The sequence below is a fragment of the Muscardinus avellanarius genome (assembly GCF_963383645.1).
Source record: "Muscardinus avellanarius genome assembly, chromosome: 6".
In the NCBI taxonomy this organism is placed as follows: Eukaryota; Metazoa; Chordata; class Mammalia; order Rodentia; family Gliridae; genus Muscardinus; species Muscardinus avellanarius.
Window position 1 is genome coordinate 22,601,156 of NC_137791.1, and position 22,539 is coordinate 22,623,694.

The 22,539-nt window shown below is 38.3% G+C and overlaps 1 protein-coding gene across 3 annotated transcripts in view; it reads right to left on the reverse strand.

Annotated features, from left to right (window-relative positions):
- Positions 1-22,539, reverse strand: part of LRBA (LPS responsive beige-like anchor protein) — a gene marked incomplete at both ends in the record, with an annotated part of 652,640 nt that overhangs the window by 535,462 nt on the left and 94,639 nt on the right. For all 3 annotated transcript variants that reach the window (XM_080697476.1, XM_080697475.1, XM_080697477.1), the window contains 8 exons: positions 2,260-2,357; positions 4,739-4,801; positions 10,301-10,380; positions 11,779-11,947; positions 20,034-20,186; positions 20,475-20,583; positions 21,049-21,182; positions 21,376-21,573. In XM_080697476.1, coding sequence (XP_080553602.1) covers positions 2,260-2,357; positions 4,739-4,801; positions 10,301-10,380; positions 11,779-11,947; positions 20,034-20,186; positions 20,475-20,583; positions 21,049-21,182; positions 21,376-21,573 — 1,004 coding nt within the window. The remainder of the gene's footprint in view (positions 1-2,259; positions 2,358-4,738; positions 4,802-10,300; positions 10,381-11,778; positions 11,948-20,033; positions 20,187-20,474; positions 20,584-21,048; positions 21,183-21,375; positions 21,574-22,539) is intronic.

The window sequence follows — 22,539 nt, forward strand, 5'->3', positions numbered from 1 at the left end:
TATCTTGTAAGTCAATTCCTTAAAAGTCCACCCCTCCTCTTTCTCATCTACACACACACACACACACACACACACACACACACACACACAAACACACACACACACACACACACACCACTACATGACAGCTACACATAAACATACAACTGGTTCCATTTCTCTGCAAAACCCTGAAAATACGTTCCTTAAATAAAGTCACCTATTTTTTAGAGCATGAGTATTAATGAATATCAAAAAATGATTTGTGTTAAAATATGGAAAATTTATTATAACCAGAAAATTAGTAACTTTAGCTAATCGACAGAGTAGGTATGAAGCTTTAACAGCCCAGAAATCTTTTATTAAGTGGAAGATATAAAACTCCCCTCTATGTCAATGGAAGGTATTATGGTTTGTCATTGATAAGTATTCTCAATTAAATGTCTGTATGCCCCCTAAATTCATATGGTAAAGCTGTAACTTCCAGTGTGGCTAAATCTAAAAATGTAGTCTCAGGAGGCTGAGACAGAAGATCAAAGGTTCGAAGCCAGTCTCAGCAGCTTAGTGAGGCCCTTTCCAACTTACTGAAACCCTGTTTCCAAATAAAATATAAAATAGGTCTGAAGGTGTAGCCCCTAGGTAGAACATCCCTGGGTTCCATCCCCAGTACCACAAAAATAAATAAATAAATAAATAAATAAATAAATAAATAAATACTTTTTTTAAAATGTAGCCTCTAGCTGGACGTGGTGGCGCAAGCTTGTAATCCCAGCATTTGGGAGGTTGAGACCGGAGGATCGCAGTTCACGGCCAGCGTCAGCTACTTAGCGAGGCCCTCTGCAACTCAGTGAGACCCGGTTTCAAAATAAAGAATAAAAATTAAAAAAAAAAAATGTAGCCTCTGAGAAAGTAATTAAGGTTAAATGAAGGCCCCAATAGCATCAGTGTCCTTATAAAAAGTAACAAAAGAGTGCATTCATGTTCTCTCTCTCCCCACCCCCTCCCTCCCTCCCTCCCTCCCTCCCTCCCTCGCTCTCCTCTCTTCCACCTGCAATATGAGGACGCAGGAAGAGGAGGTCTGCAACAGAAGCAGAGTCCTCGCCACACACCACCCTGCTGGCACCCTGATGTAGAAGTATGAGAAAATCAATTTTTGTTGTGTAAACTGCCCAATCTACTCAATTATGATAACCCAAGAAAATTAATACAATGATGATTTGAAATTGGGAGGAAGAAGTAATTGGGGGGAGACAGCACTGGGGCTGGAACCCAGGTGCTCTACCTAAGCTAAATCCCCAACTCCCCCCTCCATTTTTATTTATAAATAAAAATGTTGTGTGTGCAAGTATGTAGTGCTGGGGATTTAACCCAGAGCCATTCTACCTCCATGCTGTACCCCAGTCCTTTTTATTTATTTTATGTTTTGAAACAGGTTCCCACTAGGTTGCTGAGTCTCTCTAGTTTGCCCAGGCTGACCTTAAAACTGCGATCCTCCTGTCTCAGCCTCCCAAGTACTGGGATTACGGGCATGTACCACTCAGCGCCTTTTTATTTTTTGAGAAACAATCTAACTAAGTTGCCATCGCTGGCCTCAAATGTGCCATCCTTCTGCCTCAGCTTCCCAAGTATCTAAGATTACAATCATGTGCCACCATACCCAGGAGAAGAAGAGAAATTTTGTTTTGTTTTTGTTTTTTTGCACAACTGAGGATTGATCTTAGAGGTATTCTCCCTCCAAGATATACCCCTAGCCCTGTTTCTTTATTCTTTACTTTGAGACAGGGTCTCACTAAGCTGCGGAGGGCCTCACTGAGCAGCTGAGGCTGGCCGTGAACATACACATGTGATCCTCCTGTCTCAGCCCCCCAAGTACTAGGATTATAAGCAGGTGCCACCAGCCCGGCCAAGAAGTGAAATTTTAGAGAGGAAAGAGCTTCTCTTGGGTCAGAGCTGAATAGACTGTTCTAAATCCTGAAGATAACTCTGCTGAAGAAGTCGACCGTACAATAGCTCTACAACAGCACTCATCATCTAAAACACTGGAGTGATTCATCTGTCTTCCCAAATTAAACAGTAATATAACATCCAAAGTGTAAGATTAATTCTAAAAGCATAATATATTAAATAAATGGACCTTAAATCTTAAGTCATTGCATCCTACAAGCTCATTTTATAATGTACAATCAAATAGTATTTTTCATAGTTAAGAATCTTCCCAATATTTCCAAACCAATCCCTTATAGTAAACATAACTAAAACTCTTGGTATATTAGCTCTCACCGTAAACCATTCCTTTGGTCAAAAGCAGGAATCATAGAGTTAGGATGCTCTGACATTAATGCAACAAGCAGCTGAAGGACATCCATTAGATTGTCATCCTACAAGTATATTAGAAATTAAAAGTAGAAATAAAAAAGCAATGTATTTAAGTACTGAATACTTCGGAAAGCAATAAAATTTCAACATTCAAAAAATAGACACATCTACAATACATATTTGTCTTAAACAAATTATATCCTTTAAATATACATATTCACCTGTATAAACTAAACTATATACCATCAATAGGCAGATAATTATTTCATCAAAGAAATAAAATCCCTTTTATAGTACACCAAATCAAAATTTCCCTAAAGCGTTATTTACAATAATAGTAAATCTGTCCTAATGGGTTTGGCTTTGTTTTTGAAAGGCTCATATGTTTAAAAAAAAAAAAATCAGAGAATGAGGGAAACTAAATTATTCCTTTTTATTATAGCAAAATATATCATAGTCATTAATATACTAGTAAATGTGTGGAGAATTTAGAGATAGTGATAGAGGCAACAGATTATGAGTTTTTTCCTAAACTTATTTAACCTAGAACATTTAGTCCAATATGCCTCTCAAGAAACTAGTTCTAAAAGAACACTTTCTGGAAAATAATGACTACAACTCTTTCCATACTGTCCGTTACCTCTATTAAAGATGTTACTTGTATTAAATGTTTACTGAGTCAACAAACATAAGGTACAATGTGATAATGTTCACAGAACATCAGCACAGGTGCAAAAAAGTCATCGCCACGGGCCTCCAGAAAGTCTTCATAAAGATCCTTCACAGTTTTAGTGAGATTTTCCATTTTGTACATATATCATTAGGCCCAACCAGGGCAGTCTCGGACTCAAAGCGGGGTGGGGGCAACTATCATAGGTTCATGAGGCTGGCTGCCCTGACTCCAGAATTGCTCTTGGTACTCGGGATTTTTGTTATGGAAGAAAGTTGTGTACCTAATTTCTGGTAAGTTAAGCAGACAATCTAGCAGTAGGGCCATGAGCCTTTAGAGAAGTGTGACCTGGAGAACCTAACAGCACAGTAACCTCCAGCTGTCTCCTGTGAAGTCTTCTATTGCGTCCTTAGACTTAATAGAAGACAAAGTCACACATGAGAACAGATTATGAGAAATTTCACCTGAAAACTCTCAGCTATTATATTTGGTTAGGAAAATCAAAACACAACATGGTAATCAGGATAAAAAGAATCATAACCATTAATGATTTCTGAGTCAAGTATGATCCAATTAAGAAATTTAAGTCATTTTTATGCATCTGTTAACAAAGATAGGTCTGATAATTACTTTTCAATTATTAGTAATTTTAAAAGGCACTAATCCATGTTAAACATAGTTATTAATGCACAAGACACGAATTATAATACTGGAATGTAAATTTTTTTTTTTTTTTTTTGGTGGTACTGGGGTTCCTGGAAGCTCTTCTACCTCCGGTATACACTCCCACAGGCTACACTCCCAGAATTATTTTTTTAACATTTTTATGTGGAAACAGAGTCTCTTAAGCCAGCGCAGCTGGCTCCAAACCAGCGCGATCCTCCTGTCTCCGCCTCCCAAGCACGGGGATTACAAGCATGCCCAACCACGCCCAGCTGGAATGTAAAATATTTAAAATGTGCTATGATACTCCATCAATTTCTAAATTGTACTTATTTACACCCTAATTTCATTCGATTATTTAGCTAAAATGCATTTGACATATATTGAGTTTTCAAAGTGCTAAAATAGTAAAAAAAAAAAAAAAAACCAGATATCTCAACCTATTTAATTTTCAACTTTCCTTTCAACCAAATAACTTAAAACCCATTACTGATGAGTTGTTTAACTGAACATTTGAACATGTTAAATCAGTAGGAAGATTGTTTCATAGACTTAAAATTCAATCACTTAGTCATTTTCAAAATCTATTTTTTCCATTTTTTTTTTTCCTGGGCTCCTGGAAATACTCTGAAAGTATGCATTGGTACCGTTTATTATTAATTCAATGAAGCTGGGTGTGGTGGCACATGCTTGTAATCCCAGTACTTGGGAGCCTGAGACAAGAGGATCAAAGGTTCTCGGTCAGCTTCAGCTACTTAGTGAGGCCCTCCACAACTTAATGAGACTCTGTTTCAAAATAAGGAATAAAAGAGGGCTGAAGGTGTAGTTCGAAGGTAGAATGCCTCTGGGTTCAATCCCCAATACCACAAAAAAATTTAATTCAATTAAATCTCATTTTAACACTTATTAAAGCTTTCCCTGATTCTTTTCAGAGCCATGTATAGTAATAAAAAACCTTTAAGTGAAGGTTGCTAGGATTTCATTCCTATATAGACAACTTTACTATCCATTACAGTTATGTAATTAGTGAAAGTTTAACTTTTTGCTTTAAAAGAATCCATAATGAAGTTTCAGAAAATAAAATCTCAAAATATAAAGTTCAAATAGTACCTCATGCATAGTCAGTAGGTAATTAAGAATGGCCTGCAGCTCATCTTCCTTCACTCCAGAATCCTTCAGAAACAAAGCAAGTACCTCACGATTACACATGGGAAGCATTTTAAAAAGGAAAACTTAAACACACAGACTTGTCAAGGTGATCAACTGCTATAAACTTATTAAAAACAGAAAATAATACAGAATCTAAGTTTAAAACAGTTGGGCGTGGTAGTGTATGCTTGTAACCCCAGTACTTGGGAGACTGAGACGGGAGGATTGCAGGTCCCCAGTCAGCCTCAGCAACTTAGCAAGATCCTGTTTCCAAATAAGAAATAATTACTGGGCTGAAGGTATAGCTCAGAGGTGGAATATCCCGGAGTTCAGTTCCCAGTACTACCCCCCCCAAAAAAAAAAATTAGAGGAAGCCCTAACGACATATAGTCTGTGTAGAAATCAAAAGAGCTTTGACATATGAGTACCTGTTTTCAACATCTTATGTGAAATCCTACTTAGTAAAGCTATGGAATCTTCAAGCAGCCAAAAATGATGTTATAACAGATAAAACAGTAACAGTCACACCTACCATTCTTCTAATATAGGAGACAACTTTTTTACTTTAAATTTGAAGGATAAAAGGAATAGCTTAACTACCAAGATAAAATGCCAAATGCTTAAAATTTGAGCAGTAATTTTGCTGGAGAAAAATGCTGCACTAGCCAGGCACGGTGGCACATGCTTGTAATATCAGTCCTTGGGAGGCTGAGGAAGACTGTGGTTCACAACCGGCCTCAGCTACTCAGTGAGGCCCTCCGCAACTTAGTGAGACCCTGTTTCAAAATAAAGAATAAAATAGGGCTGAGGTGTAGCTCAGAGGTAGAATGTCCCTGCATTCAATCTTTGGTGCCACAAAAAAAAAAAAAAAGAAGAAAAAGAAATGCTGCACTCTTTCATATGAGCTCAGTATGAAAAATTTCAATCTACTCTATCAATATTTTAATCATAAAGCTGCAATCTTAAACATATTAATAGGCCCCCTTTTTAGAATCTTATGTGGCAGCTAATAAAGCGTAATATTAAGGATAAGAAAGAAAACTATGTAAGAAAATAGTGCATAAAATATCAGCAACTAGCTGAGCGTGGTGGCGCACACTTGTACTCTCAGCATTCGGGAGGTGGAGACCAGAGGATCATGATTCTCGGACAGCCTCAGCTACTTAGTGAAGCCCCTTGCAACTCAGTGAGACCCTGTTTCAAAATAAGAATAAAAGCTGGGCGTGATGGCGCACACTTTTAATCCCCGTGCTTGGGAGGTGGAGACAGGAGGATCGTGCAGATTCAAAGCCAGCCACGCTGGTTTAAGAGACCCTGTTTCCAGCTGGGCGTGGTGGCGCATGCTTGTAATCCCCGCGCTTGGGAGGCAGAGACAGGAGGATCGTGCAGGTTCGAAGCCAGCCGTGCTGGCTTAGGAGACCCTGTTTCCAAAAATAAAATAGGTCTGGGAGTGTAGTCCGGAGATAGACGGGCTTCCAGGAACCCCAGTACCACCAAAAAAAAAATAAAATAAAAATAAAAAAATAAAAGAGACCCTGTTTCCAAATAAAAATATAAAATAGGTCTAGGAGTGTAGCCCAGAGGTAGAAGGGCTTCCAGGAACCCCAGTACAAGGAAGGAAGGAAAGAAGGAAGGAAGGAAGGAAGGAAGGAAGGAAGGAAGGAGAGAAAGGAGGGAGGGAGGGAGGGAGGGAGGGAGGGAGGGAGGGAGGGAAGGAAGGAAGGAAGGAAGGAAGGAAGGAAGGAAGGAAGGAAGGAAGGAAGGAAACAGGGTTGGGGTTGTTGCTCAGAGGTTGAATGCCCCTGGGTTCCATCCCCAGTACTGCAAAAAGTAAGTGTGTGTGTGTGTGTGTGTGTGTCAGCAACTAAAACACTTATATATTGCTATCTTATAAAATAAAATGTCTTCTTCAAAAATAATATTAAGCAGGGAGTAGTTAGTGGCACACACTTGGATCTTGGTACTTAGGAATCCAAGACAGGAAGGAGGCCGAAGGTTCAAGGACAGACTCAGCAACTTGGCGAGACTCTCAGCACCCTAGCAAGACCCTGTTTCAAAACAAAATAAATAAATAAAAGGGCTAGAGGTGCAGCTGGGATGCAGACTACTCTAGGTTCAATCCCTGGTGCCACAAATAACAATAATGATATTATTCTTAAATTTTACTTTACCTACAATAAAATGAAGGGGAATAAAATGTCATCCTTTCTAAAGGCTGATACATCTATCTGGTACCTTTATACAGAAACACTATTTCTCAAAATTTGTTTGTAAGGATGGCGACCGAGAAAAGCGGGGCTTAAGAGCCCTGCTAACAACCAATCTCCATTACCACAAAATCAGCGCCTTTCATAGCCAGAAAACACCATCACCAGAGAAACAAAAAAATCACCAGGCTCCAGAGAGAAAGCAGACTGAGAACAGAGCTCAGAGCCACAGAGGAGATACACCGGCCTCACGCCCGAGGACGCGGCAGCAGCGCCATACTGCCGGCGGCAGCGGCAAGTTCACCGGAAGGCTACAGCAAGCCGAGGTGAGCCGCTGCAGAACAGCCAGGCAGGATTTCTAAGCGCAGAGAGCATCTAAAGCTCCCAGTGGCTGAGCTCAGCACACGCTGCAGGGATTCAGAGTGGAACTCAAAACCAAGAAGAAATACGCCAGCCTCACGGCCAAGGGTATGGCAGCAGCGCCATATTGCCACCGGCGGCAGCAGCAGAGAATTCACCAAATCCAGTACAACTACATCTGCGTACTCAAGAACAGTGAGTCAAATTGAGGGCCACAGAGGAGAAATCCCAGTACTGTACTCCCTGGGACTTGACCCAGTGGGGGAAGGGCGGTGGCAGAGATATCACACCATAGGAGAACGTGCAACCTGGCACCCCCCACAGTCTAAAGCAGCCTCTATCGACTCTCTGGGTCGGAGACTCTGTGATAAAACCCAGTAAAGGAGTAGTGGGGTCTGAGATACTACTGACTCGAGATCCAGAGCACCTTAAGTGAAGTCATAGTGACCCAAGGGAAGAACCCAGAGAAGGCACAAACTTCCAAAATCAAGGGAAAGAGGAATAATACTGGAGCAATGAATGCCCACAACCCCACAACATCAGAACCCGATAAAACAGAAAATCAGAGATTTCTAGAAGATCAAATCAGGAAAATAACTGTAGAAATAATAGAGGTGCTTCGAAAAGAACTCAGAGAGAGCCAAAAAGAGATAAAGGATGCAATTAATGAAGTAAAGGCCTCAATTCAAAGCACAAACAACCGATGAGACCACATGGAGAACAGAATCTCGCTCTTAGAAGATGATCATTCATAAAATGAACGCATAGTTTCTAATCTAGAAAAAAATATCCGACAGCAGGAATCTGATATTGAAGAAATATGGGCCCATTTTAAGAGAGTTAACCTAAGAATAATTGGAATAGAGGAGGGAAAAGAAAGTGAAACCAAAGGGATCAACAATCTCTTCAAGGAAGTAATAGCAGAAAATTTTCCAAACATAGAGCAAGAGGTTGATACACAGGTCCAAGAAACTTATAGAACTCCCTTTAGATAGGATCGGAGAAGAGGATCCCCACGCCACATAATTGTCAAAATGACCAATGTGGAAGCCAAGCAGAGAATCTTAAAGGCAACAAAAGCAAAGGGCCAAGTGACATTCAGAGGCAAACCAATTAGAATCACTCCAGACTTCCCAAACCAAGTCATGAGAGCCAGAAGGGCTTGGAGTAACATATTCCAAACTCTGAAAGAAAACAACTTCCAGCCAAAAATTTTCTACCCAGCAAAACTTTCTATCAAATTAGATGGAGAAATAAGAAGCTTCCATGACAAACAGAAACTGAAGGAATTTATGTCTTCAAAACCAGCACTAGAGAAAATACTCAAAGAGATTAACTACAAAGAAGAAATAGGTAACACACACCAGAACCAGAGAAACAAGAGTTTCCATCCAACAGACAACTAAGATTGGTTATCTGTGGAGATTCATTATTTATGTTAGTCTTTTACCTATCTCTAAATGGTATTGTTTGCCTTTATTGTTAATTTTTAGGATTTCTAGTTGGAATATTAATATACCTTCAGATATAGCATTTGGAAATATTTTATCCAATTCTATTAGTAACTTTTAACTCTGTTTACATTGTCTTTGGATATACAATTTTTTTTATTTTTTATGGAGTTTATATACTCTTCTGTGGCCTGTGCCATTGAAATCATATCCAAGAAATCACTGCCAATTTCAATGTTGTGAGGTTTTATGACCCAGATTTTCTCCTAAAAGTTTATAGTCTTAAGATTTATATTTAGGTCTTTCATCTATTTTGTTAATACTTGTATATGGGTTTAGGTAAGGGTCCAATTTTATTCTTTTCCATGTAATTATTATGTTTCAACAATATTTCGTTAAAAGATTATTATTTCCACCACCAAATGTTCGTGGAAACCTTGTCAAAAATAACTTGACAATATAGGGAAGAATTTAGCTCTAGGCTTGTATTTAACTCCAATGGTTTATAAATGTGCTTTTAGAACAGTACTACACTGTTTCAATTATTGTAGCTTTATATGGTTTGAAATCAGAAAATATATATCTTCTAGCTTTGTTCTTTTTCAAGATCGTTTTGGGTATCTAGAGTCCATTTTCCATATTAGGATAGATTTTTTTTCTGAAAAATAAATACATGATAGTTTCACCTAAAAAAAAAAATAGAAAAAAAATATTCTCTGGTAAGAAAGAAAGTAAAAAGAAATATTGAAATGCTATCTTTAAGTCATCAAAAGCTTGGTATCAGACAAATGAAAGCTTGGTATAATCTCACTGTTATGTGAGATTATAATTTTTAATTTTGGATAAATTGCTATAATACTAGATGTCAACCACTAAGCCAAGCATGGGAGGGAGGGATGGGGAGAGAATGGGGTGGGGATCGGGTGGGGGCTGACGGGGCGATGTGTGAATGTATGTCTACAAAAGTTTGTATCCCACTATGATGTATGAATACAGTGCACCGATAAAAAAAAAAAGAAAAATTAAAAAAAAATAAATTAAATTAAATTTAAAAAAAAAAATTTGTTTGTAAGGTACAAGATACCCCTGAAAATGAAGCCTCCTTTTGGAGCCTGGCTGGCTACCACACTGCTAGTAACAAAAATAATACCTAGTATTTAACAGAAACTCAGTACATATTTGCTGAATAAAAAATGAACATACTTGTGCTTTCATATATTACAATTACAAATCTCCAATTTTGTAATAATTTATATCTATATATGCCCAACAGAAATAAGAATTTTAAAAAGAAAGCATTTTCAACAAGGAGCAAATAAACTAATATTTTGCTTTATGTGAAATTATTAACTCTAATACAGAGATGATAGAGAAAAGAAACATCTTTTAAAGAATTTCCAGTATGTAACTTTACCCACAAAAAATAAATAAACCAAGCTTGTATATTATGTGAAGTTATCAGCTACAGTATACAGGATGCTATGGGATAAGAAATATGAACTCACCTTCATCACTAATTGCTTAATGAACATCAATAGGAAAGCTCGTAGAGAAAGTATTTCTTTTTGATTAGGTCGTGGTCCGTCTTTTAAAAAAGAAACACATACACACACACTTAGTACTTGAAAGACCTTGAAGCAGACTAAGTATAAAATTCTCATCCCCAGTAGCTTTTCCATTTCTTCATAAGAAACATAAAGGTCAGTCTTCTAAAGAGTGATCTCTCCTTTCTGCCTCTCAAAACACAAGCATTCGAGCCCACAGCACATGTATGCATAGCACTCCAGATGCACAAATGGGTTGTGCTGAAACTACAATAAAGAAGTTTTGTACTTGGACAAGTCAAAAGACTGCAAAGCTATAAAAATGAGATGGCAAAGTTTATATCCAATAATATGCACTTATACTTTGTTTTAAAAGATGGAAAGTATTGGTAAGGTAAGGAAGGTTTAATAAAAGGAAAATTTAAACTTTAAACATTAGTGTTATATGTAAATTCAGAATGACAGCAAGTTTTTCTATTGCTACCCATTGTGTACACTACTGCAAGAATCTCAAAGAAGCATGCCTCCCCACACGGCACTGTTCGTGAGGAGGGGACATCTGCTGACTACCCCTGACATCTCCTCCTAGGCCTGGAAAAGTCCTTGGTCACACATGGCTCACATTAAGGCAATTTTCATGTCGCAAACATAATTCCCAAGCAGAAAGCTTTTGAAACCAAATACCATTGTCCCAAGATCCTAAGTTAGGTACCTGCTTGCCTCGTATATTCTACAATTTTTCTTCTGCTAATCACTATTTACAGCTAGTTCCTAGACCACCAAAGCACAGGACCACCATGGCCTTGAAAAGACCAATTAAAACAGGAAGTAAATTGTTTAAAATGTGTTCCACATGATGATTCTGAGACAATGAACAGGCTAAAGAGTTAGAATAGAACCACAATGTCTGTCCAGACTTCTGTGAAGCCCGAGACACTCCCAATGTCACTAGGTAGTTATAAAATGAAGGCCAGGACACAAAGCTGGCCGAAAGACGCTGCATGTGATGTCCAGAGCACCAGGAAACTGTCATCAGGGAGTTCTGACCTGGTCTTAAAGCTGCCACACCCTGCCAGTTTAACAAGTCTAGCCACGTGCTATGCCCTCACAGCTATCCAAATTAAAGATACCATATCCTGAGTTTATTTAAAGGTGACATAAAGAGTACTATTCAAGATGGGCATGGTGGCACACAGTTGTAATCCCAGTACTTGAGCTGCTGAGACAGGGGGATCATGGGTTCTTAGCCTCAGCTACTTAGTGAGGCCCTTTACAACTTATTGAGACCTTGTTTCAAGATAAAGAATAAAAAATAGGGCTGGAGGTATAGCTCAGAGGCAGAATGCCCCTGGCTTCAATCCCCAGTGACACACACACACACACACACACACAGAGTCCTGATTTGCCATACACTAAACATAGAGACAGGACTGGTGTACCTAATCCTTTGGGGGTGATACCACTTCGGTCCTGGGGATTCACTGCCCAGTAGTAGTACTTGAGCGTGTGCATGATGAGAAGCACTGTCCCAACTCTCCGGATGGTATTGTAGATGTTGACTGTGCCAATGAATTCAGTGGACAGGTAAGTGTACAGCATCAACTGAACCTGCAACGTCAAAAGAAAGAGAATCCATCAAAACAGCCCACTGGCATCTTACTCCATTTCCAGTAAAACCCTCAGGCAGTTTTATCTGTACCACACATGCTTCAAAAAGTAAGATGTTGAGTTTGATAACGGCATCTGTGTCAGATAACACTAGACACTGAAATATAAGCACACACACACACACACACACACACACACACACACACACACCTTATAAAACAAAGCAGGTGATTTCTTTCATACAAGCATTATAACATAAATACCTCCAAATATTATTAAATATTTGCAATACTTTTTCATGAAAATAACTCTGATTCTCATTTAACAATTACCAATTACTCCTCTGTATGTGTAACTTCTTTATAATCAACTGAGGGCTTCTGGTGTACAGAGTTGCTTGGTATTTGTGTGTGTGGTTGGTTGGTTGGTTTGTGTGCTACTAAGGGTTGAACCTAGAGGCATTCTACCTCTAAGCCCTACTTTATTTTTTATTTGGAAACAGGATCTCGCTAAGTTTCTGAGGCTGTCCTCGAATCTGTAATCCTCCTGTCTCAGCAACTAGAATTACGGCATGTGCCACCACACCCAGCTATCTAGTTGTTTTTAAGAGCTAGATTTTTTTTTTCTTTATTCGGAAGAAAATTAGAAGCTGGAATGACTCAATTAAGAAAAAAGAAGCCGGGTATGATGGAGTATGTCTGCAATGCCAGTACTTAGGAGTATGGCACAGGAGGATTGCAGAGTTGCAGTCAGCCTCAACAACTTAAGAGACACTCTCAACAACCAGTGAGACTCTGATTCGAAACAAAAAGGGCTGGAGGTGTAACTCAGAGGTAGAACGCCCCTGGCATCAACATCCAGTACCCCCCACCTGAAAAAAAAGAAGAAGTAGGAACAACTAAAAATAAATAAATAAATAATCTAGGAGTAATCCAAAGAAAAGAAACCATAAGAAAAATCCAGAGCCTATCTTGAGGAATATTTGTTAGAAAAATAGAATTCTGCTAGGGTAGCTCATTTCTGATGGAGCATTTTAATCATAACACTACAATTTCTATACATGTGTAGTCTCTCAATTAGACGGGGATTATTCTAATATACTAAAAATGAGAACTTATATTTGTTTCAAAATACAAGCTCTTCATGTAATAGAAAAAGAAAAAAATTTAAGTGTTATCCCTCCGCTGCACATTTCACCTAAACACAAAATTTCAGTGAAATTATGATTCTAAAATTCACCAATAACTATAGTCCAGTATTAATAGCACAAAATCAGGACTGCTGCTGATGTACTCTCATGGTGAAATCATGAATGTTTCATTCTACCCATTTTATATATTTTCTTATATACATTTCATTCTACCCATTTCATATATTTTGTAAATGTATGTGGTAAACTGAACACTTTTAAGTACAGCATACACACCGCCTCCTTGCCCACAGACCAGACCACTCCTGGGTCCTGGCTGTTTATGCCCCTATCCTGAACAGTGAGGTTACATTCTCCCTCAACTCTTTCTTTTTGTGATACTGAGGATTGAACCAAGAGGCATTCTACCTCTCAGCTACAACACAGATCTACTTTATTTTTTATTTTGAAATAAATTCCCACTAAGTTAAGGAGGGTCTCACTAAGTAGCTGAGGCTGGCCTCATACTTGTGATCCTCTTGTCTCAGCCTCCCAAGTACTGGGATTACAGGCATGTGCCACCACACCCAGCTAAGTGGGGGCACTTTCACTGCCACCTCTACAAGATACCTCAGTGACCACTTGGGGATTTTCTTTAGATAAAAAGAAAGATACCTATCTTGCAGAAAATCTACAAATAAGCCATCAAGGCCAATGAATTAAAGAATCAAATAGTATTCCTACATGGTAAAATGTGACAAAATCTGAATCACTTAAAAGTGGGGATTAGAAGACCACTGTAGTTCAGAAAACAAAATACATTATGCTGAGATTCACTATTTTCTGAAAGATACACTTTTTATGTAGCTAGTGCTGTTCAAATGTATAAGCCCAATTTACTTGACCTTGAAACAGTAAATTACTTCCCATGGTGTGGTTCAAATTTCTAACCACATTATTCAGAAAATATTTACATCTATATATACAAATGACACTGTCTTATGGGAATACAGAGTACCTTACTAACTGAAATAAAGTTCAGAAGACGAAAATTAGACATAAATGTAAGCAAAAATATCAAAGATAATAACTACATCTACCAAAATATATAAATGATCTTGAGGCAAAATAATTAAGTGGTATAAAGGTATTTGATACTACAAACTATTGAAGAATAAGCTAAAATGATAAGGAAAGTATTCACCAGTCAAGTAGTATTAAGGTTAGGGTGAGGGGGTGTTTTTACTGAGGATTAACCCCAGAGGTATTCTACCTCCAAGGCACATCCCTATCCGTTTTTATTTTTTCTTTTGAGATAAGGTCTCACTGAGATGCCCAGGCTGGCCTAGAACTTTCAATTCTCCTGTTTCCGTCTCCAAAGTACTGGGATTATAGGCATGTACCACCACACAAGGCGGGATTTGAAGACAAGTAGCAAGACAGACAGAAGAATAGAAAATTCAAACATGGAAAATGGTGGTTAAAATAAATGGCTTTCTTAGACCTAGAACAATGGTTCTCAAACTTTATTAAAAGTTTCAAAGAGTCAGACATGGTGGTGCACACTTGTAATTCCAGCATTTGGGAGGCTAAGACAGGAGGACTGAGGTTTGCAGACAACCTCAGCTACTTAGTGAGGCCCTTTGCAACTCAGTGAGATCATGTTTCAAAATAAAGAATAAAAACAATAGGGCTGGGAATGTTGCTCGGAGGCAGAATGATCCTCGGTTCTATCCCCAGTACTGAAAAAAAAAAAAAGGGTGGTAGCAAAAAGTAAAAAACTGGATGTTACCCCTAATTTGTTGAAGCTAGAAACAAAATGAGTCACAGGAGGAACTCTAGAAGAGAAAGTACACAGATGAGCAAATAAGGTGACCTGAGGGGGACAGGCGAGGAGAGAGGGAAATTCCCTACTGTACATGATATACATTCGTTAACATATCAAAGTCAATCACTGAGCCAAGTCTGAGAAGAAGGGAGGATGGAGAGAATGAGATAGGAATTGGGGAAGGGCTAAATGAGCGATGTGTGCAAATACACCGCTACCATCTTGTACCCCATTAAGATGTATGACTTCAATGCACCAATAAAAAAAATCTTTAAAAAGACCTGGAAACACTGGGCCTGGTAGAGCACATCTGTATTCCCAGGACTTGGCAGGCTGAGACAGGAGGGTCTCAGGTTCATAGCCAGATTCAGCAACTTAGTAAAGGCCTTTAAAATCCTGAGACTCTGTTTCAAAATAAAATAAAATAGGGTTAGAGGTGTAGTCAGAGATAGAATGCTCCTGGATTTAATACCCATAACCACACACACACATAAAGAAAGGTCCAGAAGATTTTTTTTTTTAAATATTGACCAGGAGTCAAGTATAGTGGTATATGCCTGTAATTCCAGTACTTAGAAGGCTGATACAGGAAGAGAGCAGTTTCCTGGCCAGCCTGAGCAAGTTAGTGAAACTTTCAGTAACCTAATAAGACCCAGTTTTCAAGACAAACACACATACATACATACATACATACATACATACATACATACAAGGGCAGGGGTACAGCTCAGAGGTAGAATTCCCCTGGGTTCAACCCCTGGTACAAAAAAAAGAAAAACTACTGAGCTGAGTATGGTAGCACACATCTGTAATCTCAATATAAGGGAGTTGAGACAGAAGGATCGCATATTTGAAGCCAGCCTCAGCAACTTAAGACCTTCAGCAATACTGATGTCTGAGTCACACCCCAAAATCTAGAGGGAGAAAGTAGGGTTTTGTTTGCTTGTGTTTTTGTTGTTGTTGTTGTTGTTGTTTTCTTGTTTTTGTGGTCCTAGGAATTGAACCCAGGGTGTTCTACCTCTGAGCTATCTTCCCAACCCTGTTTTATTTTTTGTTTTGAAAAAGATTATTACTAGGTTGCTCAGACTGGATCAAAACAGTGACCCTCTGTCTCAGCCTTTCAAGTACTGGGCGTACCTGTGGGAGCCAGCACACCTGGTTGTAGTTGGATTTTATTTTTTGTTTTTTTTTTTTTTTAAATCTTTCCCACTTGATTATATCAGTAGTCAATGTGGAGAACCACTGCTCAAGGGAAGTTTTTTGGTATCTGCCTATTCACTGAGGATATCTAAGTTTCTAAACTAGAAAACCTTGAAAGGAGAACTGGCATGAAGGCTAGAAAAAGGACTACTTCATTATAAAAATAAGAAAAATCAATGAAAGCTTTGAGGGTTTAGAAAAATGATCTGAGGAGACTGGTATGTGAAGAATATACAGGAATTCTAGCAGAAAATGATAAATTAGACAAAGAAATAGAAAAATAGAGAAAGTCAGTCTTCTGAGGATGATACTGTGATGAAAGAGAAATTAATAGAACTTCATAGTAATATAAAGTGATATGAATGAGTGGGTCTTCAAAACTAAATATATGCTGACTATGAACAAACCTTCCCTCGTCTACTCATTATGTAATCCAGTAGCCACACAATTTTATAACATCTATCTTTCTCAATAGATATAAATTCTATAGGGTCAGGAATTAAATCCATCTTTTTCTCTAATTCACCCATAGTGCCCAGCATGAAGTAGTCACTCAACAATATTGAGTAAAAAAGGATCATTAGAAGCTGGGCATGGTGGCGAACACTTGTAATCCCAGTACTTGGGAGGCTGAGACAGGAGGATCACAGGTCTGTGGCCAGCCTCTGCAACTTAGTGAGACCCTGTTTCAAAATAAAGAATTTAAAAAAAAAAAAAAAAAAAAAAGACAGGGCTGGGGATGTAGCTTGGAAATAGAATGTCCCTGGGTTCAATCCCCAGTACCACAAAAAAAAAAAAAAAATCATTACAGATAAGAAAATTCATATTCCCTACTATGTCTTTAAAAAACGCTCTCTCTGCCAGGCGTGGTGACGCAGGCGGAGACAGGAGGATCGCGCAGGTTCGAAGCCAGCCGCGCGCTGGCTTAGGAGACCCTGTTTCCAAAATGAAAATGTAAAAATAGGTCTGGGAGTGTAGCCCCGAGGTAGAAGGGCTTCCAGGAACCCCAGTACCACCAAAAAAAAAAAAAAAAAAAAAAAACGCTCTCTCTCAGCCAGTCATGGTGGTGCACACTGCAATCCCAGTAATTAGAAGACGGAGAAAGGCCGGGCGTGGTGGCGCACGCTTGTAATCCCTGCGCTTGGGAGGCAGAGACAGGAGGATCGCGCTGGTTCAGAGCCAGCCTTGCTGGCTTATGAGACCCTGTTTCCAAATAAAAATAAATATATATATAATAAAAATATATAATATATATTTTAAATATATATAAATTATATAAATAAAAAATATATAAATTAATAAATAAAAATATATATATATATATATATATATATATATATATATATATATACTCAGCTACTTAGTGAGGCTCTCAGCAACTCAGTGAGGCCCTGTTTCCAAGTAAAATATAAAAAAAATAGGTCTGAGAGTGTAACCCAGAGGCAGAAAGCCTCTGGGTTCCACCCCCAGTACCACAAAAAAAGAAAAAACAAAAAAAAAAAGAAAAAAAGAAAGGACTCTGTCAGTACATCTAAAAGAAATGAAAATTATAAATCACTGTTTTCTTTCCCAAATTACCTTTGACTTTGATAATTTGAGGACTTACTTTAAAGCTAATGAAGCTTAAACTTTATGATCACTCAACTATAGGTGTTCTTTTTTTTTTTTTTTTTTGGTGGTGCTGGGGTTCTTGGAAACCCTTCTACCTCCAGGCTAGGCTACACTCCCAGACCTATTTTATAGTTTTTTATTTGTTAACAGGGTCTCTTAAGCCAGTGAGGCTGGCTTACAACCTGCGTGATCCTCCTGTCTCCGCCTCCCAAGCACGGGGATTACAAGCGTGCGCCACCATGCCCAGCTATAAGTGCTCTTTTAAGATACTAATCCTGCCTGGTGTGGTGGTGCACGCTTGTAATCCCCGCGCTTGGGAGGCGGAGACAGGAGGATCGCACAGGTTCGAAACCAGCCTCAGCTCCTTAGTGATGCTCTCATCAACTTAGTGAGACCCTGTTTCCAAATAAAATATAAAATAGGTCTGGGAGTGTAGCCTGGAGGTAGAAGGCCTCTGGGTTACATCCCCAGTACCACCAAAAAAAAAAAAAAATTTTAAGATACTAATCCTAGTTTTATATGTATTATATTATATTCTTTCCCTTAAAGAGCTCCCCTCCCACCCTGGCAAACTATACAACCTTCAAGTCCAATAAAATTTGGATCTGCCCTTCATTATAACTACCCTTATAATAAAGTAAAGCAAATAAAATGCTTCATGGATATACAAAACAGACATCTAAAACAGGAAAGTTTATTATCAAATCTATTACAAATTCTGAAAAGGAAATTAAGAAGTTATTAAAAAGTGGAAATTACTTTGTCTAAAAAAAAAAAAAAGTAAAAGGTAAGACACAGAATGTAATACTAGGGACCTAAAGAAATCATATGATGAAATTTAAAAACTATTCCCCTAAAACCAAGTATCTAATAAGAAGCTTTCTGAGAACTTCAAAAGAGATACAATGCCTTACAAATATGCTGGTTAGTAAGACAAAAAAGTGTCTAGTAAAGGGTTTAAAAAGTAACTTGAAACAATCCTTGAGAAGAAATAAGACTGAGGGTCATGGAAGCAAAAGAGGTCAAATCTGACCTGGAGATAAAAAGCTACAACCTCCAGCTGCCTCCTCTGATTATTTCCAAATGGCAATCAGAGTCAGCAGCTGTTTTTCTCTTTAACATTTGAAAAACCAGCAGAAAATAAGACATTATGACTCCAGGAAAGCAAGAAAGTCTGCAGACATTTCTTTCTGACAACTAGAATAAGTATGTGTTATTACAACCTAAACAATGACGAACACTACGAGGGGGGGGGGGGATAATGGGTCCTAAATAACTCAGCTCAAAATAATGTACGTGATATAGATATAATTAGGCAATTTAATAAAAATGTCCCTATTTCAAGTTCTGCTTAGCATCACCACTACTAAAGTCTGAGAACAATTTAATACATCAGGACTTACTGAAGATTTTTGTTTGTATGCTTTACCACAAATTCACTTACATTCACATAAGAGTATGTTTTCTTGTTTAGTACTAAAAAAATGAATGTTTTTAAAATTTGAATTAGCCAGGCGTGGTGGCGCAACGCTTGTAATCCCTGCGCTTGGGAGGCAGAGACAGGAGGATCGCGCAGGTTCGAAGCCAGCCGCGCGCGCTGGCTTAGGAGACCCTGTTTCCAAATAAAAAATATAAAAATAGGTCTGGGAGTGTAGCCCAGAGGTAGAAGGGCTTCCAGGAACCCCAGTACCACCAAAAATAAAAAATAAAAAAATAAAATTTGAATTAATGTGACATTAAAATGATTAAATGATATCAGTACACCCTGCCTTCAAGGAAAAGGTGACATTGCAGCTATACCTGTGGGTATGGGAGACAAAACGTGTAAGAAGGGAGGAGAGCGGGGCACAGTGGGCTAATAAGGAAGAGGATTCTAAATTTAAAAAATATATAAACACACACACATACCTGCAAGAGAACATTTGCTAGGAAACAGATTTACATTGGAACTGGTCAACTTCAATACATGTTTAATAAACGACATCTCTTTTCAAATAACCTCAAATGAAACTATTTAAATTAGCATCTCAGAATAAAGATCACAGCTCTATTTTTAAAAATCATAACACTGGTTTACAAAAAAAGAAAATAGGAAAGAAGAAAATACACATTTGACTTCCAAATTTTCCAGAAAAGAAAAAAAGTACACTTAGTAAAAAGAGACAATCCATTAAAAGTTTACATTGGTAGTAGTGTCAGAATAAAAGAAAATCCATAATTATTACTCTTCTCAATCAAAAAACTTAGCAAGACAGCAAAACAAACTACACACACACACACACACACACACACACACACACACACTTTTTTTTTTTTACCTTGGCTGGGGTATGAATCCATATGGCAGGGTTAAGAAGAATATGATCACACAATTGCTTGAGGAGGGGCATCCCATTCTGCAGATTGCTCAGATACTTTGAAAACGCAAGGCAAAGTTCAAGTACAGCTCTGCTGACATGGGATTTGGAAGACTGCAAAGAAAAATCGTTTAAAGGTCACTACTAATTCAAGGTAAGGTAAGTAAATTACAGGCTGTCAACACCAGGAAAAAAGCCCACAAACTATGCTCAAAGTTAAAGATGGCATGAGGCTCACTACCACCATCTTAGGAGAACAGAGGCAAGAGGAAAACAGCAAAACATTACTTTCTTCTAAGTAATTTTCTGCAACCAAGAGGCCAATTACGGACAGACTTTCTTAACCACTCAGATGAAGTACAGGGCCTGAAAATCAGGAATCATAAGCTCCTCCTAACTGACCTTTTCAAGACTGTATCCTATTACCAAGAAGCCCTTGCAGGCAAGCATCTGCTCCCGCATAGCAATCGAGTTCTTCAGCAGTTCCATGATGAACGCCAGCAAAGTCGAACTAGAATTTAAAAAGAGGCAATGATGTAAAAAATACAATTTTATTTGGGAAATATTAAGTTAAATAGATGTAACCTTCCATTTATCTCAATTAAAAAAATTCTCCATTTAAGAGACAGGGATGTAGCTAAGTAAGAATTTTAAATATTTCAAAAATTAGAACACAAAACTATATACTTTTTATTTTATGTATTTAAAAAGTTCATTGTCACCATTTAAAACTTTATTCTAAAATGTTTACCATGTCTTTCGAACTTCCATATTTCCTAGGGATAAGCCAGAATTACTTCCATATTTCCTAATGATAAGCCAGAATTACTACTGTAAGTGATATGGATTTATAATACCACTTATAGCTCACAAATCTCTTACAACACCTGACTCTACAACGCACGTGCAAGGTACTTTGAGTTCCAAAATGATGAAGACGGCCTCTCCCATCAAATTAAAAGTCAAAGGCACTCACCAGATAGTCAAGTCAACATCATCAGATGAATGCTGCTTATAATCCAGCTGTGCAAAAAGCGGAAACAGCACCTGTACCCCTCCAATGGAATGCATGGCACTTTGGATGGAATGTGTTAAAACGGCCTTCACATCCTTGGAAAACGAAACACAGTGAAGACTTCAATGATGTCTTTTCCAAAACAATTAAAAACAAAACACAGCAGTAAATGCAGAAAGAGCAAAATGTAACTTCTCATGTGTTTAAGAGAAGCAACTAAATAGACCTTAATAATTCATCAAGCTTTTCCACCAAATAGATTCTTAAAAGCCACATGATAGTCAGTACCTGGAGCATGAGTGCATGTGGTGAATGAACAAAGATTGAAGGGTTGTCCTTAGGGGAAGACTCCAGGCAAAGCTGGGCATCTGTAGCCCGCGGATTGTATGTGAAGGCAATGGCGCTAGCGAGTTTGCCATCATACAGTAAAAGCTTGTGGTGCTCAGCAAGGAAAAGGTCGCTTTCTGCTTTGAATTTAAATGTACCCTATGAATTAATAAAAAGAGAGAGAGAGAACAGTTCAGGTGATATGTCACACAAGACATTCAAAGTACAAATGATCACAAATGTACAAATTTGAGACTTACCCATAGTTTTTCAAACAATATCAAGACACTCCTCCATATTTGTAGTGTTTACCACGACAAATGTTTTGTCCCTACTCTTGCTGTATCCTGAAAGTTTTGATATGTTACGCTTTCATCTTCACTTGTCTCAAGACATTTTCTAATTTCCCTTGTGATTTCTGCTTTGACCCACTGGTTAAGAGTGTGCTGCTTAATTTCCACGTGTTTGTGGACTTTCCAGATTTCCTCCAGCTATTAGCCTCTAGTTTCACTCCACTATGGTTAAAAAAAAAAAAAAGATACCTGCCATGGTTTCAGTCTTCTTAAATTTGTTAACACTTGTCTAACAGCCTATCAGGTGATCTGCCCTGAAGAATGCCCATGGGCTCTCAGAAGAATGTGTGCACCACCGCTGTTGCATGGAGTGTTCTGAAGATGCCTGTCAAGTCCAGTCAGTCTCTATCATTGCTCAAGTCCTCTGTTTCCTTACTGTACGGTGTGTTCTATCCATTGCTGAGTACTGAAGCTTCCTACGTTACTGTGCCACTGTCTACTTCTCCCTTCAATTCTGTCAAGATTTGCTTCCTCTAGTAGCACAGCACGTAACAATGTTTTGATCAGTAACAGACTTCACATATGATGGTGGTGGTCCCATAAAGTTACACTAGTGATGTCACACCTAGTCTAGTTTGTGTAAATATCATCTAGGAGTTGCATAAATGCTGTGAACGCGGATAAAATTACTGACTTACACACTTCAAAGTGTTTAAAATGGTTTTTTATTTGTCTGTTTGTTTTGTGGTCCTGGAGATTGAACCCAGGGGCTTTCTACCATTAAGCAACACCCCCAACCCCATTTTATTACTTTATTTTGAAACATGGTCTC